The sequence below is a fragment of the Paroedura picta genome, chromosome 3, assembly GCF_049243985.1.
Source record: "Paroedura picta isolate Pp20150507F chromosome 3, Ppicta_v3.0, whole genome shotgun sequence".
In the NCBI taxonomy this organism is placed as follows: Eukaryota; Metazoa; Chordata; class Lepidosauria; order Squamata; family Gekkonidae; genus Paroedura; species Paroedura picta.
This window is the reverse complement of record NC_135371.1, coordinates 84307551-84326978: the sequence shown is the minus strand read 5'-3', so window position 1 is coordinate 84326978 and position 19428 is coordinate 84307551. Positions and strand designations below refer to the sequence as shown.

Genomic DNA, 19428 nt, shown 5'->3' with positions numbered 1-19428 from the left:
CCAGTCAACTTGCTTAGCAGGTTTCTCAACCATTTTTTGTTCTAGGTAACAAAACAGGACACCAAAGTTGAGCTGGAAACATATAAGCAGACACGTCAAGGCCTGGATGAAATGTACAGTGATGTCTGGAAACAACTAAAAGAGGAGAAAAGAATCCGAATGGTGAGATACTGTATTGTTGGTTGAAGTATGAAGAAGAGATGGTGTGTTCAGTTTCAGTATACCAGGTCTTATGAACCAAGAGTTGCTTTTCTCAGAAGTGGGGAAGGAAAAAGATGTATATAGTGCTGTGGCATAAAGCTTAAGTATAAAATTCCCAGGAAAGATTTGAACATTAGCCAGTGTGGTATAACGTTCAGGTGGTCAGCTTGTAAAGATCTGGATTCAAGTCCCTGATAAGTCTCTCTTAGTGATATTCTCTTAGTGACACTGGACCAGTCTTTCTCAGCCTGGCTCCAGATCAAACCTTCTTCACAGGGAAAACCCTTAAGAATGCCAACTCTTTACACAGACATAAATTCAAAAGCTCCTTGCACAGCATTACTGTCAGCATTACCAACAACTACATTGTTGGTAGTTAGAAAGTCACTTGCATATAACATCAGTACAAGAAAAGGATTTTTGATGTGGAACACATCTTCTGGTGCACTTGGTGAAACGGAAACACATATATGACGTTCATAAGTCCTGCCCCCTCAAGTGTGCCAGAAGATGGAGGCAGTCAGCAGTGGTGGCAGAACCTGAGGAGGCTGGCCCAGCTGTGGCACTGCTGCCCGTGGAGGGTGGGACAGCCAGGGCAGCGCAGGCCGGCCCAGTTGTGGAGGTGGCGCCCGTGGAGGGCAGGCCAGCCACGGGGCCCAGCCCATCTGCAGTGCCTGCAGAGACCAGACCAGCCCCAGCGGCACTGCCCGTGATCACCAGCCCAGCCGTGGGAGCCCCAAGGAAGCAAAGAGCCACGGATCGCCCAAGTGAGGCAGCCAAACACAGTGGCCCTCCTGCTGCTAAAGATAAGGAAGGGGGAAAGGAGTCTTGGTATGTGTGTGTCTGAGGGTGGGAAGTGATGGGTAAGAGGGTAGAGGGCAGGGGACAAGGATTCTCAGCTCTTTTGTGGATGTGTTCCACATAAGGGGCGAGAATCCTTATTGGTAGATTTTTCTATGAACTAGATAGACCTTTTTCCATTTTCTCATCTCCCCGCACACACACACTGGATTCTGGGTAGAGCACTCTGAGTCCAGCTCAGCCAGTGAGAGGGACCACTGAGAAGGTGGCTTGGTTTCCTTCTCTCACGCTTCTCTCCATCTACTGGAAAGGCATTCTTCCATGGAGACCCTTCGCTTCTCCACCACTAGCATTTCCACATGTGTAGGGGATACTTGAAAAACATTGATATTGTACACATGGAAGTGCAAACAGCTAAGGAAGTGAACACACAGCGGAGAAGAACTTCTGCAGTGACTGGAAAGAAGAGTGAGGAGAATTATGTTGCGGGATCCAGAATGGATCATTAATATATGGGACAGGAACTGTCTTGGCCCTTCTAAATATCGATTGGTATTTGTGACAAGGAGCAAGACATGGAATGTATAGGTAAATACTAACTTACTTGAGCAAGCCTGTAACATTAATTAGAATTGTCTCCTAGTGAAGCGAGAGAGTATGTATGTTGCGAACACACGTCTCCTGTTCAGAGTCCAGAGAACACTGTGTGTATCCCCACAATTGCTTTTTATAGGTCATTGTGGATCAGGGCAGTTTGAAATGTTCAGCAGAAACACATGTAAGAATTTCCTTCATCCTAGGGATGATGTCCAAAGTTGCTTTCAGATTGATCAATTCTACATAAAGGTAGCCATTTGGGAAATTATTAGTGTATATAATTAGGCAACAGTCCAGAGTTGAACTACCTTTCTTGAACCCCATCTGCTCCTGACCCAGAATGTCACTTCTTTCAAGTCAATCAGTTAATGCATCTAGCAAATATGAAGAATATAGTTTGCTCAGACACAATAATAGGCTAATTAGATTGTAATAGCTTGGATCCAAGAGCTGGTCTTTCTTAAAGATCAGAACTACTTGGGGTCCAAATGGGTTTATTTGTGAAAACAGTGAAGCAAGGATCTCTTCCTACCAATAGGGATTTGATTTAAATTCATTTGGGATAAAGTCTCCTCCAAGGGCCTTCTCTGAACAGAGGCAATGGATCAAGCTTTCAACTTGAGGTCACCTCAGGCCAGCATAGAAGAAGGCTAGGTGGTTTAAATATCTCATACATAGGAAGTTCCCTGGTAATAGCAAACAAGCTTTTATAAAGTATGAGATTTCTGAACGAATACAACAAGGAATACTCTCATGCATTCTAGTATCCATATTGATAATTGCTGTTGTTGACTTCTATGGCAAAAATTAAACATCCCCATTTCTACTTAATAGCTGATTGAACTTGTTACATAACGTGTAAAAATGCAACTTGTGTTTGTGATCTAATACATGGCTCAAGTCGTGCATAGCGTAGCAGAAATGTTTTATTTTTGTGCTTTACACTGTAATTTTTAAGGAATTGGAAAAAGAGCTGGAGCTGCAAATTGGAATGAAAATAGAAATGGAAATTGCCATGAAACTTCTAGAGAAAGATACTCATGAAAAACAGGATACTCTGGTAGCCCTTCGTCAACAGCTGGAGGAAGTTAAAGCTATCAATTTGCAGATGTTCCATAAATCTCAGGTAAGTGCATTAAGTAACTAGAGAAAACTCAGATACTGATAAGCCATGTTTAAAACATTTAGAACATACATGGTCTATTCCACCTCTCAACAGCCCTATGAGATGGGATGGCTACTGTTCTTGTTTCACAGGTGAAGAGGTGAAACCACCCAGCAGTAGAGATACACGTGCAGATCTTATGTGGTTTTCGTGTGCTTGCACATGCACAAATTGTTGTTGTTGTTGTTGTTATTGTTATTATTATTACCCACGACTGATGATGATGATTGATGAAGAAGAAGAAAAAATAAAATAAATCAATACAATCCCCTAAAAATCATATTTTCCCCTTAAAACCAGCAATTAGAAAACTACCAACAACCAGCAGCAACCCACCTCGCTGGGAAATCATGGGAGAGGATGACTACCACCTATGGTGGGCTACTTCTCCTTTGGGGAGGCCCATAGATCTTCTCTTCGCCCTGGCGTCAACCGTAAGCCTGATGGAAGAACTCTGGGAGCTCATTCCACCAGGTAGGGGCCAGGACCAAAAAGGCCCTGGCCCTAGTCAAAGCCAGTTGAGCCTCCCTGGGGCCAGGAATGACCAATAAGTTGGAACCCGCAGAGCGCAAGACCCTGCAGGGAGCATAGGGCGACAGGCAGTCTCGCAGATACGTGGGTCCCACACCACGTAAGGCCTTAAAGGTTAATACCAAAACCTTGAACCTGATCCGGGATACAACTGGCAACCAATGCAGCTGCCTCAGCACAGGCTGGATATGGGCCCTCCAAGATGTTCCTGTGAGGACCCTAGCAGCTGCATTCTGCAGCAATTGCAATTTCCGGGTCAGAGACAAGGACAGACCAACATACAGCGAGTTACAGAAGTCAATCCTGGAGGTGACTGTCGCATGGATCACTATGGTCAGATTGGGCACTAGTAGCCTCGCCTGGTGAAGATGGAAAAATGCCTGGCAGGCTACCTTCTTGACCTGTGCTTCCATGGAAAGTGAAGCATCCAAGGTCACACCCAGATTCCTGGCCTGGGGCGCAGTGATCAGTTGCTTCCCTGCCAGGGTGGGCAAACGTGCTTTCTGGTCTGCCCTCTTCCTACCCAGCCATAGGACCTCTGTCTTGGAGGGATTGAGTCTCAGGCGACTCTGCTGGAGCCACCCAGCAACAGCTTACAAATAACTGATGAATTGATCTGGGGGAGGGGGGAGCCTGGGCGGCCATTCATGAGGCGATAGAGCTGGGTGTCATCAGCGTACTGATGGCAGCCCAGCCCGAAACTCTGGACCTGCTGAGCCAGAGGGCGCATAAAGATGTTAAAAAGAGTGGGAAAGAGCACCGTGCCCTGAGGAACTCTACAAGGGAGCTGATAGGGACACGTTAACTCTTCTCCCACTCCCACTGCTACCCTCTGGGACTGATTGTGGAGGAAGGAGCGTAACCAGCCAAGGACTGAGTCCCATATCCCTGAGTCCCATATCAAGCTGGTGCCGGAGATCATCCACCAAGGCGACCAATGCTGTCTCCACCCCGTGGCCAGGATAGAAGCCAGACTGGTATGAATCCAGCACCGAAGTTTCCTCCAAAAACACTAGGAGCTGGTCCCCCATTATTAGTGACATTTGCTCTCCTGGTAGCCAGAGGAAGGAGTATTAAAACCTTCTGCCTGATACCAAGCTTCTAAAGACTGCTTTCCACTATATCAGGGGTAGTCAACCTATGGTCCTCCAGATGTTCATGGACTACAATTCCCATGAGCCCCTGCCAGTAATCGCTGGCAGGGGCTCATGGGAATTGTAGTCCATGAGCATCTGGAGGACCACAGGTTGACTACCCCTGCACTATATGGTTAGAACAGTTGAACGTTCAACTAAGTAATAATAATAATAATAAACGTTATTGCACTAGGCCATAGGCCATCACAATTTAAAAGCACTCTGGTTTCTCTTCAGATTTCATAAAAATAATTTAGTGACCTGACAACTTGCTACGAAGAGGTGAGAAGTTTCTAGGGAAAGTGTAGATGTCTCCTCTTTCTGAGCTTGTTTTTAATTGGATTGAGGTAGTTGGTATAGTATTTGTTTATTTTTCTGCTTCTTGTTAAGATGATAGATCCGTAAGAGAACTCCATTAATGTTTCTGTTGTTTCTCTGTACACCTTAAATAATGTTGAGGCCCATATGACACATCTTCCAGGATGAGTAGTACTGACCAAAGGCACTCTTGTCAACAAACATTTTCTTTGATATCTCTGTCCCTTGCAGCCCCCCATGCTGAGGGTTCCTTTTTCCCCCATGAGCAGCATTTCAAATAATTCAGTGTGTTGTAGTGTTTGTAAGAGACGGGTTTGTTCCATTAGAGCTCTACCTTTCTCCTTCAGTGGGGCTGAAGTCATCCAGACTGATTAGATCACACCTCTGCTCCCTCAGATAGGGCAATTGAAATGCAAATTTTCAAGGAGCCCATCTGGTGACCAGGAGCCTGACTCTCCAGTCTGGATTGCCCTACTGCTTGGGTAGGAGATCCGAGCCCTGCTCTAGATCTAAATAGCTAAACTTAAAAAAAAAATCTTAAACCTACTACTTTTACTAAAAACGCCTAGCAACAATTTTGGAGACAGAACTTGGGCAGATATTTAATTCCCTTTACCTGCCTACTGGTCTGTCGCTGTGCAGCCACATGGCTTCCACAAGCACATCCAGGGGAGCCGCGCTTAGTCACCCGGCTCCTGGCCAACAAGCCAAAATCAACTTCCTCGACCCTGGAGGAGTGGCCCAGAGCTCTGGACCCCTGCTCCTCTGACAAGACTGCGGGGCAGACAGGCAGCACCATGCAGGAATTTCTTCCCCGAGACACGAGAAAGCCAGGAGCTCAGGAGAAGAAAACATGGAAGGAGCCCAAGACTGGAGGCTCCAGCGATGTGATGGACTGGCAACCCAGCCAAGAAGCAGAAGATGCATGCGCAGCAAGACAAAAGACAACAACAAGCACCTGCCCACAACCTGAACCCCAGCGCTAGCTGTTCCGTAGCTCTGGAACGTGCACCTCTTCAGACCACGGAGCCACGCTGCGACTTGGAAGCCATCCCAGGGAATTGCCATGGGAGTCAGGCGGGGCTGGCTAGCCCCGTAGGTGAGCAACTGAAATCAGCGCCCTGTCCTCGTTCCACCAAGAGGGCCACGGGCATCATGGAGTTCCAGGTACAAGTCCCAAGTAAGCACTCACACCGCTACAAGGGCTGCCACATGCCCAAGATAGTGCCACCCAAGAGGTCCTCTCCCATGACTTCACCTTTCCCCAAATTACCTCCTGCCCAATCTGGCCTCTCCCGCAGCAGCTGGGAAGACTCCAATCCTGAGTCCACTCCAGGCCATGGGGTTGGACATTTTCGTACAGCCGAGGGGGAGGGGAGGTGTGCCCTACAGAATTCCCAGCAGCAATATGCTCCCACTGAGGCAGAGGAGAATGAGTTCCTAGAATTCCTACAATGGAAACAGTTCCAGGCCAGGAGGGCTGGATTGCTTGCCACCTCCAGGAATATCACTGAGACTAATTACCCTGTGAGTTATCTCTCTTCCAGGTCCCTGTAGGAGACTTGGGACCAAATAAATTCTGACGCTTTGTCTTTGGGGGAGGACGAGACATGACTCATTAAAGTGGGGGAGGGCCCCCTGCCTCAAGGTACCATTCTCGCTACTAGGTGGCGTGACTACAGCCCCATAGCAACCAGCGAGGTACATTCCAGTGCATCCTTGTCAGAAGTCCTTTCAGACAGAGAAGAAGGGGAACTCTCTTGAGAAGAGTCTACTGAAAGAACTGATGCCTCTACCAGACTTTTTCCAGGCAGAACATCACCAATGTATACTGCCCAAGGTGATTTCCACCCTCAAGTAGGAGATGGAAATTCAGCAGAAACCACAGTCAAAGGCCTCAGCCAATCTAGATTAAGGTGACCAGATTTAACGTTGGTAAAGTGGGACACCATTGACCGGGGGGGGGGGGGTTCTTGATCAAAACTTTGGTCTATATGGAGCAACAAAAAGTTTGATAGAATGCATAGAATGCAAAAATAGCATTGTAATATTTTTTTTAATTTCAACATAAGTACAATTTGTCAGGTACCCCCAGATGTCCCTCCAAAAGTGGGACAATCTGGTCACCTTAATCTAGATGCTAGCAGCTTCAAGAGACCTATGCCAGTTGAAACCATTCACCCCTTCCCAGACAATTTTAAGGAAGTCATGAAGACTTAGTGGGCCATCCCGAACTTGGAAATTCTCTCTCTTCCATTGCCAAGCATCTATACACTCTTACTGATGAAGCCATGGAGGACCTCAGAGTTCAACTCGTCGATGCTCCAGTAGTGACCCTCCATTCCGGTGCCATACTGCCAAAGGATGGAGACAATCCCATCAAAGATTCCATTGACAAGAAAAATGAGCACACTCTCAAGAAGAACTATGAGGCTTCTTCCTTGGTTATTAGAGCATCGGAGGCCCTTTCCAACTTTACTAGTTATATTGACTGATGACATGCTCATGTCTCCTGAGTGAGACAGGCAGTTACAAAAATTAAGCAGGCAGTAGAATTCACCACAGATAGAATCATAGAGTTGGAAGGGGCCATACAGGCCATCTAGTCCAACCCCCTGCTCTACGCAGGATCAGCCCTAAGCATCCTAAAGCATCTAAGAAAAGTGTGTATCCAACCTTTGCTTGAAGACTGCCAGTGAGGGGGAGCTCACCACCTCCTTAGGCAGCCTATTCCACTGCTGAACTACTCTGACTGTGAAAATTTTTGTCCTTATATCTAGCCTATATCGTTGTACTTGAAGTTTAAACCCATTACTGTGTGTCCTCTCCTCTGCAGCCAACAGAAACAGCATCCTGCCCTCCTCCAAGAGACAACCTTTCAAATACTTAAAGAGGGCTATCATGTCCCCTCTCAACCTCCTTTTCTCTAGGCTGAACATTCCCAAGTCCCTCAACCTATCTTCATAGGGCTTGGTCCCTTGGCCCCAGATCATCTTCGTCACTCTCCTCTGTACCCTTTCAATTTTATCTACGTCCTTGAAGTGCGGCCTCCAGAACTGCACACAGTACTCCAAGTGTGGTCTGACCAGTGCCGTATACAATGGGATCACACTGCCTGCTCATGTTTAGTTTACAATCCACAAGTACCCCAAGGTCTCGTTCACACACAGGGTTTAACTAGAAGCGTATCCCCCATCCAGTAGGCATGCTTTTCATTTTTCTGACCCAGATGCAGAACTTTACACTTATCTTTATTAAATTGCATCTTGTTCTCATTTGCCCATTTTTCTATTGTGTTCAGATCTCGTTGAACTCTGTCTCTATCTTCCAGAGTATTTGACAGTCCTCCCAATTTGGTGTCATCTGCAAACTTGATGAGTAGTCCCTCCACCCCCTCATCTAGATCATTAATAAATATGTTAAAAAGTACCGGGCCGAGCACTGAGCCCTGAGGTACCCCACTACTCACCTCCCTCCAGTCTGATGAAACACCATTGACAACAACTCTTTGAGTGCGGTTCTCTAACCAATTCCCTATTCACCTAACTATCTAAAAATCCAGATTGTAGTCCTTCAATTTATCCATCAGAACATCATGGGGACCCTTATCAAAAGCTTTACTAAAATCCAAGTAAACTACATCAACTTTAATTTCCACGATCCAGCAAACCTGTTACTTGCTCAAAAAAGGAAACCAGGTTGGTCTGACAGGACCTGTTGGAGACAAATCCATGCTGACTTCCTTGGATCACCAAATTGTCCTCCAGATGTTTGCAGATCGCTCCCTTTAATATCTGATCCATTATCTTCCCCACAACAGAGGTCAGACTCACTGGTCTGTAGTTTCCCGGGTCATCCTTCCTCCCTTTTTTGAAGATCGGAATAACATTTGCTCTCTTCCAGTCCTTTAAGGACATCCCCAGTCCTTAAAGAGGTCCCGAAGATGATGGACAAGGGTTCTGCAAGTTCTCTGGAAAGTTCTTTGAGCACTCTCGGGTGCATTTCATCCGGCCCGGGGGATTTGAACTCATCAAGTGCAGCTAAATGCCTCTCGACAACTTCTCTATCCATGTCAACCTGCCATCCAGACACTATCCTTTGGCTACTGCCATCTCTAGATGTGCCACCCTTTGGGAACCTGTGGGAAAAAACAGATGTAAAATAGGCGCTAAGCCTTTCTGCTGTCTCTGCATCTTCCATTAGAGTTTGTCCATCTGCACCCAACAGTGGGCCTATTGCCTCCTTTACTTTACATTTGCTCCTCACATAACTGAAAAATCTTTTCTTGTTACAATGGGCTTCCCTGGCCAATCTTAGCTCACTCTCAGCTTTGGCCTTTCTGATGATTGATCTACAGTGCCTAGTAACCTGTAGGTACTCTTCTTTAGAGCTCTGTCCTTCCCTCCATTTCCTGAACGTTTTCCTTTTCTTTCTTAGTTTCTCTTGAAGTTCTCTGTTCATCCAAATAGGCTTCTTAGAGTTCCTGCAGTGTTTTCTTCTTTCTGGGATAGTCATTGATTGAGCATGCAATAGCTCTTGTTTGAGTAGCGCCCACCCTTCACATGCTCCCTTCCCTTCCAACATTCTTGTAATGCCTCACAAGATGCGATCCAGTTCTACGTTCCACTACTGACAAATGGGTTCTGGACATTGTGTCGGGCAGATATCAAATAGAACTTACTTCCAGTCCTCCAGATTACTTTGTCCGGTCCCCTATTCCCAAACTAGCAGACTGGAAAAGACTTTTGGCACAAGCCATACAACATCTGGCAGACTCTCTGATATAGAGGAAGTACCTCACGCACAATGATTCTTGGGAGTGCATTCTGTACTCTTTATTGTTCCAAAGAAATCCGGGGACTAGCAAGCAGTACTCAACTAGTGGGTAAAAAAGCAAAGATTCAGGATGGAGTCCCTGCGACATATCCTTCAGATCCTCCAGCAGGGAGACCTACTCACCTCCCTGGATCTCCAAGAGGTCTACCTGCATGTTCCGATACACCCAGTCTCCAGAAAATTCCTGCACTTCTACCAGCAAGGCAATCACTACCAATACATGACACTTCCTTTCAGTCTTTCCTCTGCACCTAGGGTATTCACCAAGGTCATGGTCACCCTTGTGGCAAAGTTGTGCCAGGAATGCACTCATATTTATCTGTAATTAGACTATCTGCTTCTAAGGGACAGATCAGGTGTCAGCAGAGGCCAGCACTCGTCACATGATCCAATTCTTAAAATTCCTCAGGTTCCTGATCAATGAGAACAAAAGCCACCTGACCCCCACTTCAGAAAATACTCACCTGGGGGCAGGGCTATACATAAACCTGGCCACGGTTTTTCTACCAGAAGACAAACAGATCAAGCTCTTGAATCTCATAACCAACATCATGAAGGGTAGGTCTGTCAACCTCATGCACCTAGCCGCCATTCACAGGCTCATGACTTCCACTATAGACATGTTCCCATGGGCACGCTTCCACTCTCACCCACTTGAAGTGGTTACTACTTCCTTTCCAGCATCATATAGCCAGATGTAGGAACAAGTCCCTGGTCATACCCGACCACGTAAAATAGGAACTCCTCTGGTGGGCACAGCCACAACATCTCCAAATGGGCACAGTATTCTCTCCTCCGCCACAGATCATTGTCACTACAGATGCTAGCCAAAGAGGCCAGGGCACACATTGTCGGGACCAGACAGCCCAGGGGTGATGGTCTCAGATGGAAAGTTCCCACAGCATCAACTGGCTGGAGCTTTGGGTGGTGCGTCAAGCTCTCCAGCACTTCCAGCCACTACTCCAGCGTGTGCACATCCTGGTACGCACCGACAACATGGCAATGAAGGCACATGTCAACAGGCAAGGAGGGACACGATCACACTCCCTTTACCTCAAGGTAAAATGGGCAGAAAAACACCTGGCCAGTCTGAGAGCGGAACACTTGAAGGGTCTCGCGAACTGCCAAGCAGACCGGCTCAGCAGGCAGGACATAGATCCCAGAGAATGGAGTCTGAACTGTGCAAGCTGTTACACAGGATACAAGTGGAAAAAGCACACGTGATTGTCATGGCGCCTCATGGCCTCACCATCCATGGTTCTCAGATCTGGTAAGGATGTCACTGACTTGGCCATTACCAATTCACAAGCCTGGAAGTTGAGGAGATCTCTGCAACACTTAGGCCTGACAGAGATGGTGGATATCATGCTTCAGGCCAGGCGACCCATGATAAGGATATACAACCATACTTGGAAGGCCTTCTCCAATTGGGCCAATAGACACAGCATAGTTCCTACTAACCCGTCCTTCAAGGATGTCATCACATTCTTCTATGAGGGCAGGACACAAGGGCTTCGTGCAGCCACACTACGATGCCACGTGGCAGCCCTGAATGCGGTTCTGGGTCTAGACCGTACAAAGTCACTCACAACAAACACATATGTGCAATGTTTCCTCAAAGGTGTACAACAGCTGAACCTGCCAGTCCAACATCACTTTCCCACCTGGAGGCTTCCCATAGTCCTCAGGGCATTAACTAAGCCACCATTTGAACCTCTCAGGTGGGCAGAATTTAAGTTACATGGAAGGTGGCCTTCCTAGTGGTGATTACTTCAACCAGACGGGTGTCAGAAATGGCTGCTCTTTCATCCAGGCAGGAACTCTGCAGTTTCAAGAATGCGGTCGTTCTCTGTACAGACCCTAGCTTTGTCCCTAAGGTCTCGTCCAGATTTCACTTACAACATAACACGTTTCTGCCGTTGCCTACTGGGTAAAGCACTGTATCATCAAGGCACACCAACTTCAAGGCAAGATCCTTCTGGGGAAGATCAATGCACACTCAACTAGAGCAGCCGCATCATCCACTGCTTTCTCTACCAGAATATTAATAGCAGAAATATGCAGGGCAGCAACATGGTCAAATTTTTCCACCTTTGTCCAGGATTATCGCATCGACCAAAAAATTCTCTGGACACTAACTTTTGGCACCGCATCCTACAGCACATGATGCAGTGTTAAGCCAGAGACCTCTACCCACCCAATGGACAGCTTTGGCACAGCTAACCAGTCTGGATGACTTCAGCCCCACTGAAGGAGAACAAAATATTGGACTCACCTGACGGTTTCTTCTCTTCAGTGGGGCCAAGTCATCCACATCCCAACCTTGGGATCTGTGATATGTCTACAGGCACTGGTTGAAACCAATTCACAGAGACAGACACTTACCTGACACGAACTTTGAACGCAGCAGGGCTTGGGAATGACTGGAGAGTCAGGCTCCTGGTCACCAGATGGGCTATTACAAAAATTTGCCTTTCAGTTTACCCACCTGAGTGAGCAGCGGTGTGACCTAACCAGTCTGGATGACTTTGCCCCACTAAAGAGAAGAAATCTTCCAATGTTTCGTTCTCTGGTCATTCTCCTGAGTTTTTCATCCACTTCTTTGAGACCCTGAAGTCTCATGACAGTCCCTTAATTCTTACTGCTGGTTTACTCGTTCTACCCTTTTAGAAGATGTATCGTTGATTAGTTTTAATGTAAACCGCCCTGAGCCTTCGGGGAGGGCGGTATATAAATCTAAATAAATAAATAAATAAATAAATAAAAGAGATGCACACATATGCTCTGGGCCTGAAAAAATGGTTGGTGTGATAAGATCTAATGAATTTTGTGATCTATGTTGCTAATGTGCAAGTAAAATTTGTCCCATAAGCAGTTTGGATTTTGAAGTATCAAGAGAGTAATGACCTGTTTGAATGTTTTTTCCTTCAGAATGCAGAAACTTCATTGCAACAGAAAAAAGATGCAATATCCTCATTTGAAGACAAAACGCATCAATTGATGTCTTCTGTGAAACAAATGGAAGACAGGTATATGGCTTCCAGTCTGATACTCTTAAGACAGTGGTCCCCAACCCCCATTCTGCGGCCCAGTGACGGGCCGCGGCTCCCTCTCCCCACTCCACCCCCACAATGAGAAGCTCGCCAGGCCGCATGCAAATCAGCTGCCAAAGCGGCCGATTAGATTGCGGCCCGGCAAGCTTCTTGCTCCGGGGGGGGGGGGGGAGCGTGACTGCCGGCAAGCCGCCGGTGCAAGCACACATGCATGGACCTGCCACGCATGCGTCTTTGCACCTGATGGGGCACAAATGCGCACATGTGGCAGTTTCGTGCATGTGCGTTTCCGCCCCGCCGGGAGCACAAACACGCATGCGGCCCCATCAGGCGCAAACAAGCATGCGCAGGGGGGCTGCCGCGCATGCGTGGGCCCCAGGTCACCCCAGTTCTTTGCAGCGGGCCACAACATAAAAAAGGTTGCGGACCACTGCTCTAAGATATGCTTAGAACAGAGAAATACTATGCGGTGCTCAGGGTGAACACTTTGGCAACCTTTAAGCTACAGTCGACATATATGATGCTTCCATCAGGCCTGCCTACCTGCTTTGTTCTGTTGGTTTCCCAGTCATATGGGCACTGAAAAGATGGGACCATAGGTATTTGATACAAATAAAAAAGGGAGGGGAATCCAGAAAGTTGAACTGCTTTGAACTAGTACAAGAGAGACTGTCATTTCAGGTAGGGTGCTAATAAATTGTGAGATTTTCAAATTCAGAAAACCTTTATTGGCATAAAAATTGCATTGTATGTGATAGGCGTTTGACTGATCCTAGAAAACAGTGTATTTCACTAAATCAGATAGAGGATGATCCAAATCCACCAGCAGAAGAGGAGAAATTTTCACCCATTCACCTTCTTGCTGTAGACCATTGGCCTTTCCAAAATAGTATTCTTGGAAACAATGGACTTAGAGAAACTGTGTCACTGATCAAGAGGGAGAAATTGACAATCCCAGCTCCTTTCTGCCACTGGAGCTGACCCGGCATTAGTAAACACATCCTTGTGAGAGAATACAGCAAGGGTTCACCTACCCTGCAGCAGCTTATTGTGCCTGATGACTATGAACGGAGGGAAGGAGGGTTCAGAGGCAGTACTTGTTGGAACAGAAACTGGTATAATTCTGTGTAGCAATCACAACTTAGATAAATATATCTAACTTTGCTTTAGATTGCACTGTGCAGAAAAGGCCAGGCAAGTTGCAGAAGAGAAAAATGTCAAGTTAAAACAAGAGATGGGCGGCAAAATTGAGTCCCTGAAACAACTACTAACGCAACTGGATAGCAAATGGTACTCTTATATTCTGTAATGTTCAAAGAATTGATGCATTGGTCTTATTTTGACTCGTTTACCTGTCAGAGCTAGCACAGTTCTGCAGGGCCTGCAAAATAGAGTTCTTCTGCCAGGTGTTTGGTTGAGGCCAGTCAAAACCCTTTCCCCCCATGCTGATATGCCCATTTAATACATCAAGGGCTATCCTGCATTGAACAATCTATGGAGTTATAGTTCATATGTTAACATTTCAAGTATTACTGCAGTTATTATAACTACTGGTTGTTACTGTTACTACTGTTACTGCTCCTTCTACCACTATTATTATTTCTATTATTGAATTTGTATTATACCTGTCCATGTTCTCTGTAAACCACCCTGAGCCACAAGGGGAGGACAGTATAGAACTATATAAGAAAATTAAAAAAAAATAAAGTGTAGGTTTAGTATTACTAGGTACCAGGTGCTACTTACAACTTTGAAACTTGTACAGAATCTATATTGACTTTGGTATTGACATTCAGGTGCACTGAACAAAAAATAAATGTATGTCAATAATTACTGAGGTATGTGCTGCAATTATTTGTAATGTATGGGTTGTATCTAGACATTTTTTTCAGTCTTGCCCAACTTTCCACCATTACTACAACCCAAATGGGCTTTTGTCCCATGATTCCCAACATAGCCTTTTGGGGAGTCTGAAAGGGATTCTTTATCCTCTACCACAGAAAAGATGGCTAGATCCAAGGCTATAATTTCTGATTTTTAATCCATTCCGCAACTAAATTGCGATACTGTGGAGAAAGTATGCAAATAGTGGAGGAAGTGAGGATGAAGAATAGAAGCAGGTATTGTAGTTTGTATTATAGAAAATGCTCCTTTGGTGACAGGGGAAAGTATGCTATTCATATCCTTGTAGTGCAGTGGGATTTTTAGAATTTGTAATAAGGCATCAGTACTGATATAAATAAAGAGCCTCTTGTGGCGCAGAGTGGTAAGGCAGCCGCCTGAAAGCTTTGCCCATGAGGTTGGGAGTTCAATCCCAGCAGCCGGCTCAAGGTTGACTCAGCCTTCCATCCTTCCAAGGTCGGTAAAATGAGTACCCAGCTTGCTGGGGGGTAAATGGTAATGACTGGGGAAGGCACTGGCAAACCACCCCGTATTGAGTCTGCCATGAAAACGCTGGAGGGCGTCACCCCAAGGGTCAGACATGACTCGGTGCTTGCACAGGGGATACCTTTACCTTTACCTTTTACTGATATAATACCTGCTTTATTGTTAACAGTTCCACTCTTGAAAAAGAACTAAAATCTGAGAAAGAACAAAGACAGACTCTGCAACAAGAGTTGCATCAGGAGAAGGACACTACTGCCTTGCTCAAAACAGAACTGCAGCAAGTGAAAGGTCTGAAAAAGGTACCTGGCTTGGAAAGCAATTTCTATGTTGAAAACAGACGTGGGGAAAACCCAGGATGGTGGATGGATGTTCTTGTGTGCATGTGCACATGTGTGTGCCTTTCAGCAATTAAGTTACATTGGATAATTCTGCCCTTCAAAGCTAAAGGCTTGATAAATATAAGTTACTGGTTTAGGAATACTCTGTGGCTAATGATGAATTGTTAATGACTGAGCAGGTGTATCAGGATTCACCATCCATAAACTTTCACTAGTTCAGGCTACAGCAAAGCTGTGCTAACAGGACAGGGCAATTCTGCTAATTCCTCCTTCCTGTTTCAGACTCCTAATTTGTGTTTTATGTTGTTCCTTCTGTGAGCAGAAAACTTCTTTTAAATGCAGCCTTTAGTCTATAGGTGGCCTGGTTTTGTGGCTGTTGCTTTGGCATGGGGACAAGCCACTTCATAACTGAATACAATGATGTAGTTGCCCTACTAAGTAAGCCACTGGTTTTGGGAAGACCTCTGAAATGCTACAAAGGTTTTTTGTCAATAGCCATCCAGTGTTCACTAGCTCTAGCAGAAAGGCTTTGTTTAATTGTAATGCAAGTAAATGATTCCTTCTCCCTGCCACAATCCGCTTGTGTTGTATAAGGCCCATTAAAATCAAAAGAGGAAGAAGACTGATCCCTTAGTAAGCTCGGGGTTGTACTAGATGGCCTGTATGGTCCCTTCCAACTCTATGATTCTATGAACTATGACTGCCTAATAGAACCATACAGCTTTTTAGTTTTGTGGGTCTTCCTTACAGGAATTGCGAAAACTGCAAGAAGAGAAGCAGCAACTTGAAAAGATCTGTGAAGAACAGGAGCAAGCCCTTCAAGAAATGGGACTTCACCTTAGCCAGTAATTCTGTTCTAATAATTCCTGCCAATATAGGGAAATCTCTCATTACTAAAGAAGTTGCATTATTGACTGACTAGCTGTTAAGGCCGCTGCAGTCAAAAATACAAGCAGGCTCTAGCAGCAGAAAGGGGTGGGTGGAACGCAAGGCCGGTGGAGGCGTGGAGAGTCCTCGCGCCTCCTTGGCCACCTCTCCAAGCCCTGAAAGGGGCAGGGTTGGGGCTCGTCAGCCTCTGGACTAGTGGGCGGCGTGCAGACCATGGGCGGCTGCCGTTCTACCTGTTAGGTGGGGGCAGGGGTGCCGTGTCATGCAGCAGACATCTCTCGACAACCAGCACCCATCTCGTATCAGTGCACTTGGAGATCTGAATTGCTGGAGACGTGTCATTGACATGGAAATGTAACATATCAACACAAGTAGCATTATTGGTGGACTAGAATGTCCAAGCAGAAGAAGTCTTTAGTGGCAATAAACATGCAGAACCAATGTATGAAGCCAGTGTTATTAGGTTGTTAAAGGGTTTACAAAATTGAGGGAAATTCCAATCCGAATTATCTGGGCAAAGGACATGGGTATACTTGCAGAACATGGACTGTAGCCTTGGAATGTAAACCAACCGCCAGGTATTTCAAAGTACCCCAGTACCTGGGGTAGCCAACCTCCGGGCTCAACATGGAGATCACAGAGAGTTCAAACTGACCTGGAGAAAATGGATGCTTTCGAAAGGTGGACAGCTTTCCTTCCCCCCCCCCCCCGCCCACAAACCAGATTATCCTCCAGCTCTACTCCAAGGTCTCCAGGCATCTGTCAATATTGATTACCCATCCCTTAGCACCTCCCGGTAATAACAGGATCCTGGACATGTAAGAAGTGAACTGCTGGCCAAAGCTACTGTCTCCAAAAGGCGTAACCCATGTGTCGCTAGAGCAACAGAAGCAAAAATGAGGGTGATGAAGTCTCCCCCCCCCCTTCACTCAGAGGTCAGGGAAGGAAACAGGTGGCCGCCTGTAGCAAGTGATCTCCGCTCCCTCAGAGGCAGCAATGAAGGCACTCGTGGAGATGGCTACTATACAGGGCCCTCTGCCCGCTCCACATGCAGTACAGAGGCGCTTCCACCCCATCCTTCCACCCTCCTCCCCCACAAAAGTAGCCTCCCCAAAATCCTTCCGGGCCAGCAGATCTTCCATGACCAGGAGCCCAGAAACTACTGCTGCCGTGGACTGAGGAATGGCTCCCCCAACTGAGGCCCTGCAGAGTCAAGTGCAGCTGCAGCCCTCAAACTGGCCGCAGGATCCGTGGGAGCGACTGCAATGCGGGCAAAAAGGAGATGGAAGGCCTCGTGCAGGCGGTGAAAGGGAAGTGGAGCACTCCGACGGCTGCACATTGTAAAACAAACGGAAGCAAACAGCGTAACAAAAGGAAACGGACACAGCCGGTGCACCCAGTGAGAGTTCCAGCAGGGTCAGGCGGCCGAAGGGCAGAGGCTTGCCCATTCTGAGTGGGCTGCAAAAGGGGCAGGGGGCGGGCTCCTGCGCTGTAGGCAAAGCAACAGCAGCTGGTGGGGCCGGTGAGCAACCTACCCATACTCCGCTGCTCACAGGTTGCTCACCGTCCCCAGCTTGTCTCCTGTGTGCTTGGCCTTCATTGGTGCGGCCGCAGGTGTGCCACCACAAGGGTGGAGCGGTGGATGGTCAGATGTGCTGGCTGTGGCAGCCAGGCGCGTCTGCGAGCAGAGGAGCAAGCAGCCAGTGGCAGCATTGCCCACACCCTGATTAGGCTGGATTTGAGCTCAGACACTCGGGGGGGCATACATGCTCCACCCCCTGGCCAGTTTCATAAAATATTAATAAGAACCATGGATAAGATTTGTAGCAGTAAAGAAATCACGGACCAAGAAATCACATATTGGTAAACTTTAAGAATTCAATTTATTTATTTATTTAGATTTAGATTTATATAAATCTAAATAAATCTAAATAAATAAATAAATTTATGCTGAAGGGCCAACTGTATTTGCTGCAGCTTCTCCAGTGTTTCCTGTAGTAAATAGGTCAAATGCGAAGGGCAGACATGGAGCCCCTATATATACAGTGGAAGAAGAGGATTGCCACATGTGGTCGAATCTTTGCCAGTCATTGAAATGGTTGCTGGGTGAACAAGAGATTTCAGAAATAACTGGTGTAATATAAGCATACCCTGTGGGTACCCTCAAGTGTTTTATTCTGGAAATATTTCAGAATACTGAGATCTGGATCTTGCATATAAATCAGCCTGAAACAAGCTTATCTGAATATGAATATATTATTACTACGACCTAATAAGGAGGTCCCTTCTGCAAAGTTATGCATTGAAGAGAAGCTCCCTTTTTTGGAAGAAAGAATTTCTCCTGCCAACAGAAGTGCTTTGAATTTCACACTTAATAGTAACAGAAAGGTCTTCCTTTTTCAGGTCCAAGCTTAAGATGGAAGATATTAAAGAAGTAAATAAAGCATTAAAGGTATTCCAAATATAAGTCGCTATCTACTGTTTCCTCTGCATCTTCCCTCCTAGCATGCAGCAATTTGATCATACTAGTCACTGATGTTATCGTGCCCTAAAAACAGGCTTTGGCACTATTTGATCCTCCTGTCTTCCAAATGTTGCCTTATCTAACAATTATTTAATGACTGTAGATTGTCACTACCAATTCACTGACCTTCCATGAAGATAATTTCAGCATACTGGTATTGATCCATGGTAGAACAGCTACATTCCAGGCCAGTAGTTCAGAGACCAACAAGATGGGGGTAGGGGGAATATGAGTTTTTGAGTCAAAGCTCCCTTTGTCAGGTATCTCCCCTCTACTCCCCCCCCCCAAAAAAAATCTTGTTGGTCTTTAAGGGGCTACTGGACTGGGATCTAATTATTTGACCCTGAACTAAATGATCCTACCAGTGGCTGTGGGATGTAGGCCTAGATCAGGTTTTCTCAACCAGGATTTTGTGAAACCCTGGCATTTCTTGATGACCCTAGGTTTCTCAAATGTTTGGGAGTTAATTAATTTTAATATGGCTTTATATTTATAGGGTGATATGACAATATATGGTCATTGACCTGTCTACTCCCTCACAAAATGGTCAATGATGGGCCTGGAGGGGGTGGGGAGGGTCCCAGGTGAGCATGTCCCTACCACGTTCTGCACAATTGTGCCAGGGGATACCTTTACCTTTTACTGTTGTGAT

General features: G+C 46.3%; 1 protein-coding gene across 7 annotated transcripts in view; it reads left to right on the top strand.

Annotated features, from left to right (window-relative positions):
* The window catches only part of RUFY1 (RUN and FYVE domain containing 1), a 43303-nt gene that overhangs the window by 22472 nt on the left and 1403 nt on the right, over nucleotides 1-19428 (top strand). For all 7 annotated transcript variants that reach the window (XM_077326641.1, XM_077326640.1, XM_077326644.1 and 4 more), the window contains exons 10-16: nucleotides 46-162; nucleotides 2558-2725; nucleotides 12517-12614; nucleotides 13809-13928; nucleotides 15196-15325; nucleotides 16115-16209; nucleotides 18656-18704. In XM_077326641.1, the coding sequence (XP_077182756.1) occupies nucleotides 46-162; nucleotides 2558-2725; nucleotides 12517-12614; nucleotides 13809-13928; nucleotides 15196-15325; nucleotides 16115-16209; nucleotides 18656-18704 (777 nt within the window). The remainder of the gene's footprint in view (nucleotides 1-45; nucleotides 163-2557; nucleotides 2726-12516; nucleotides 12615-13808; nucleotides 13929-15195; nucleotides 15326-16114; nucleotides 16210-18655; nucleotides 18705-19428) is intronic.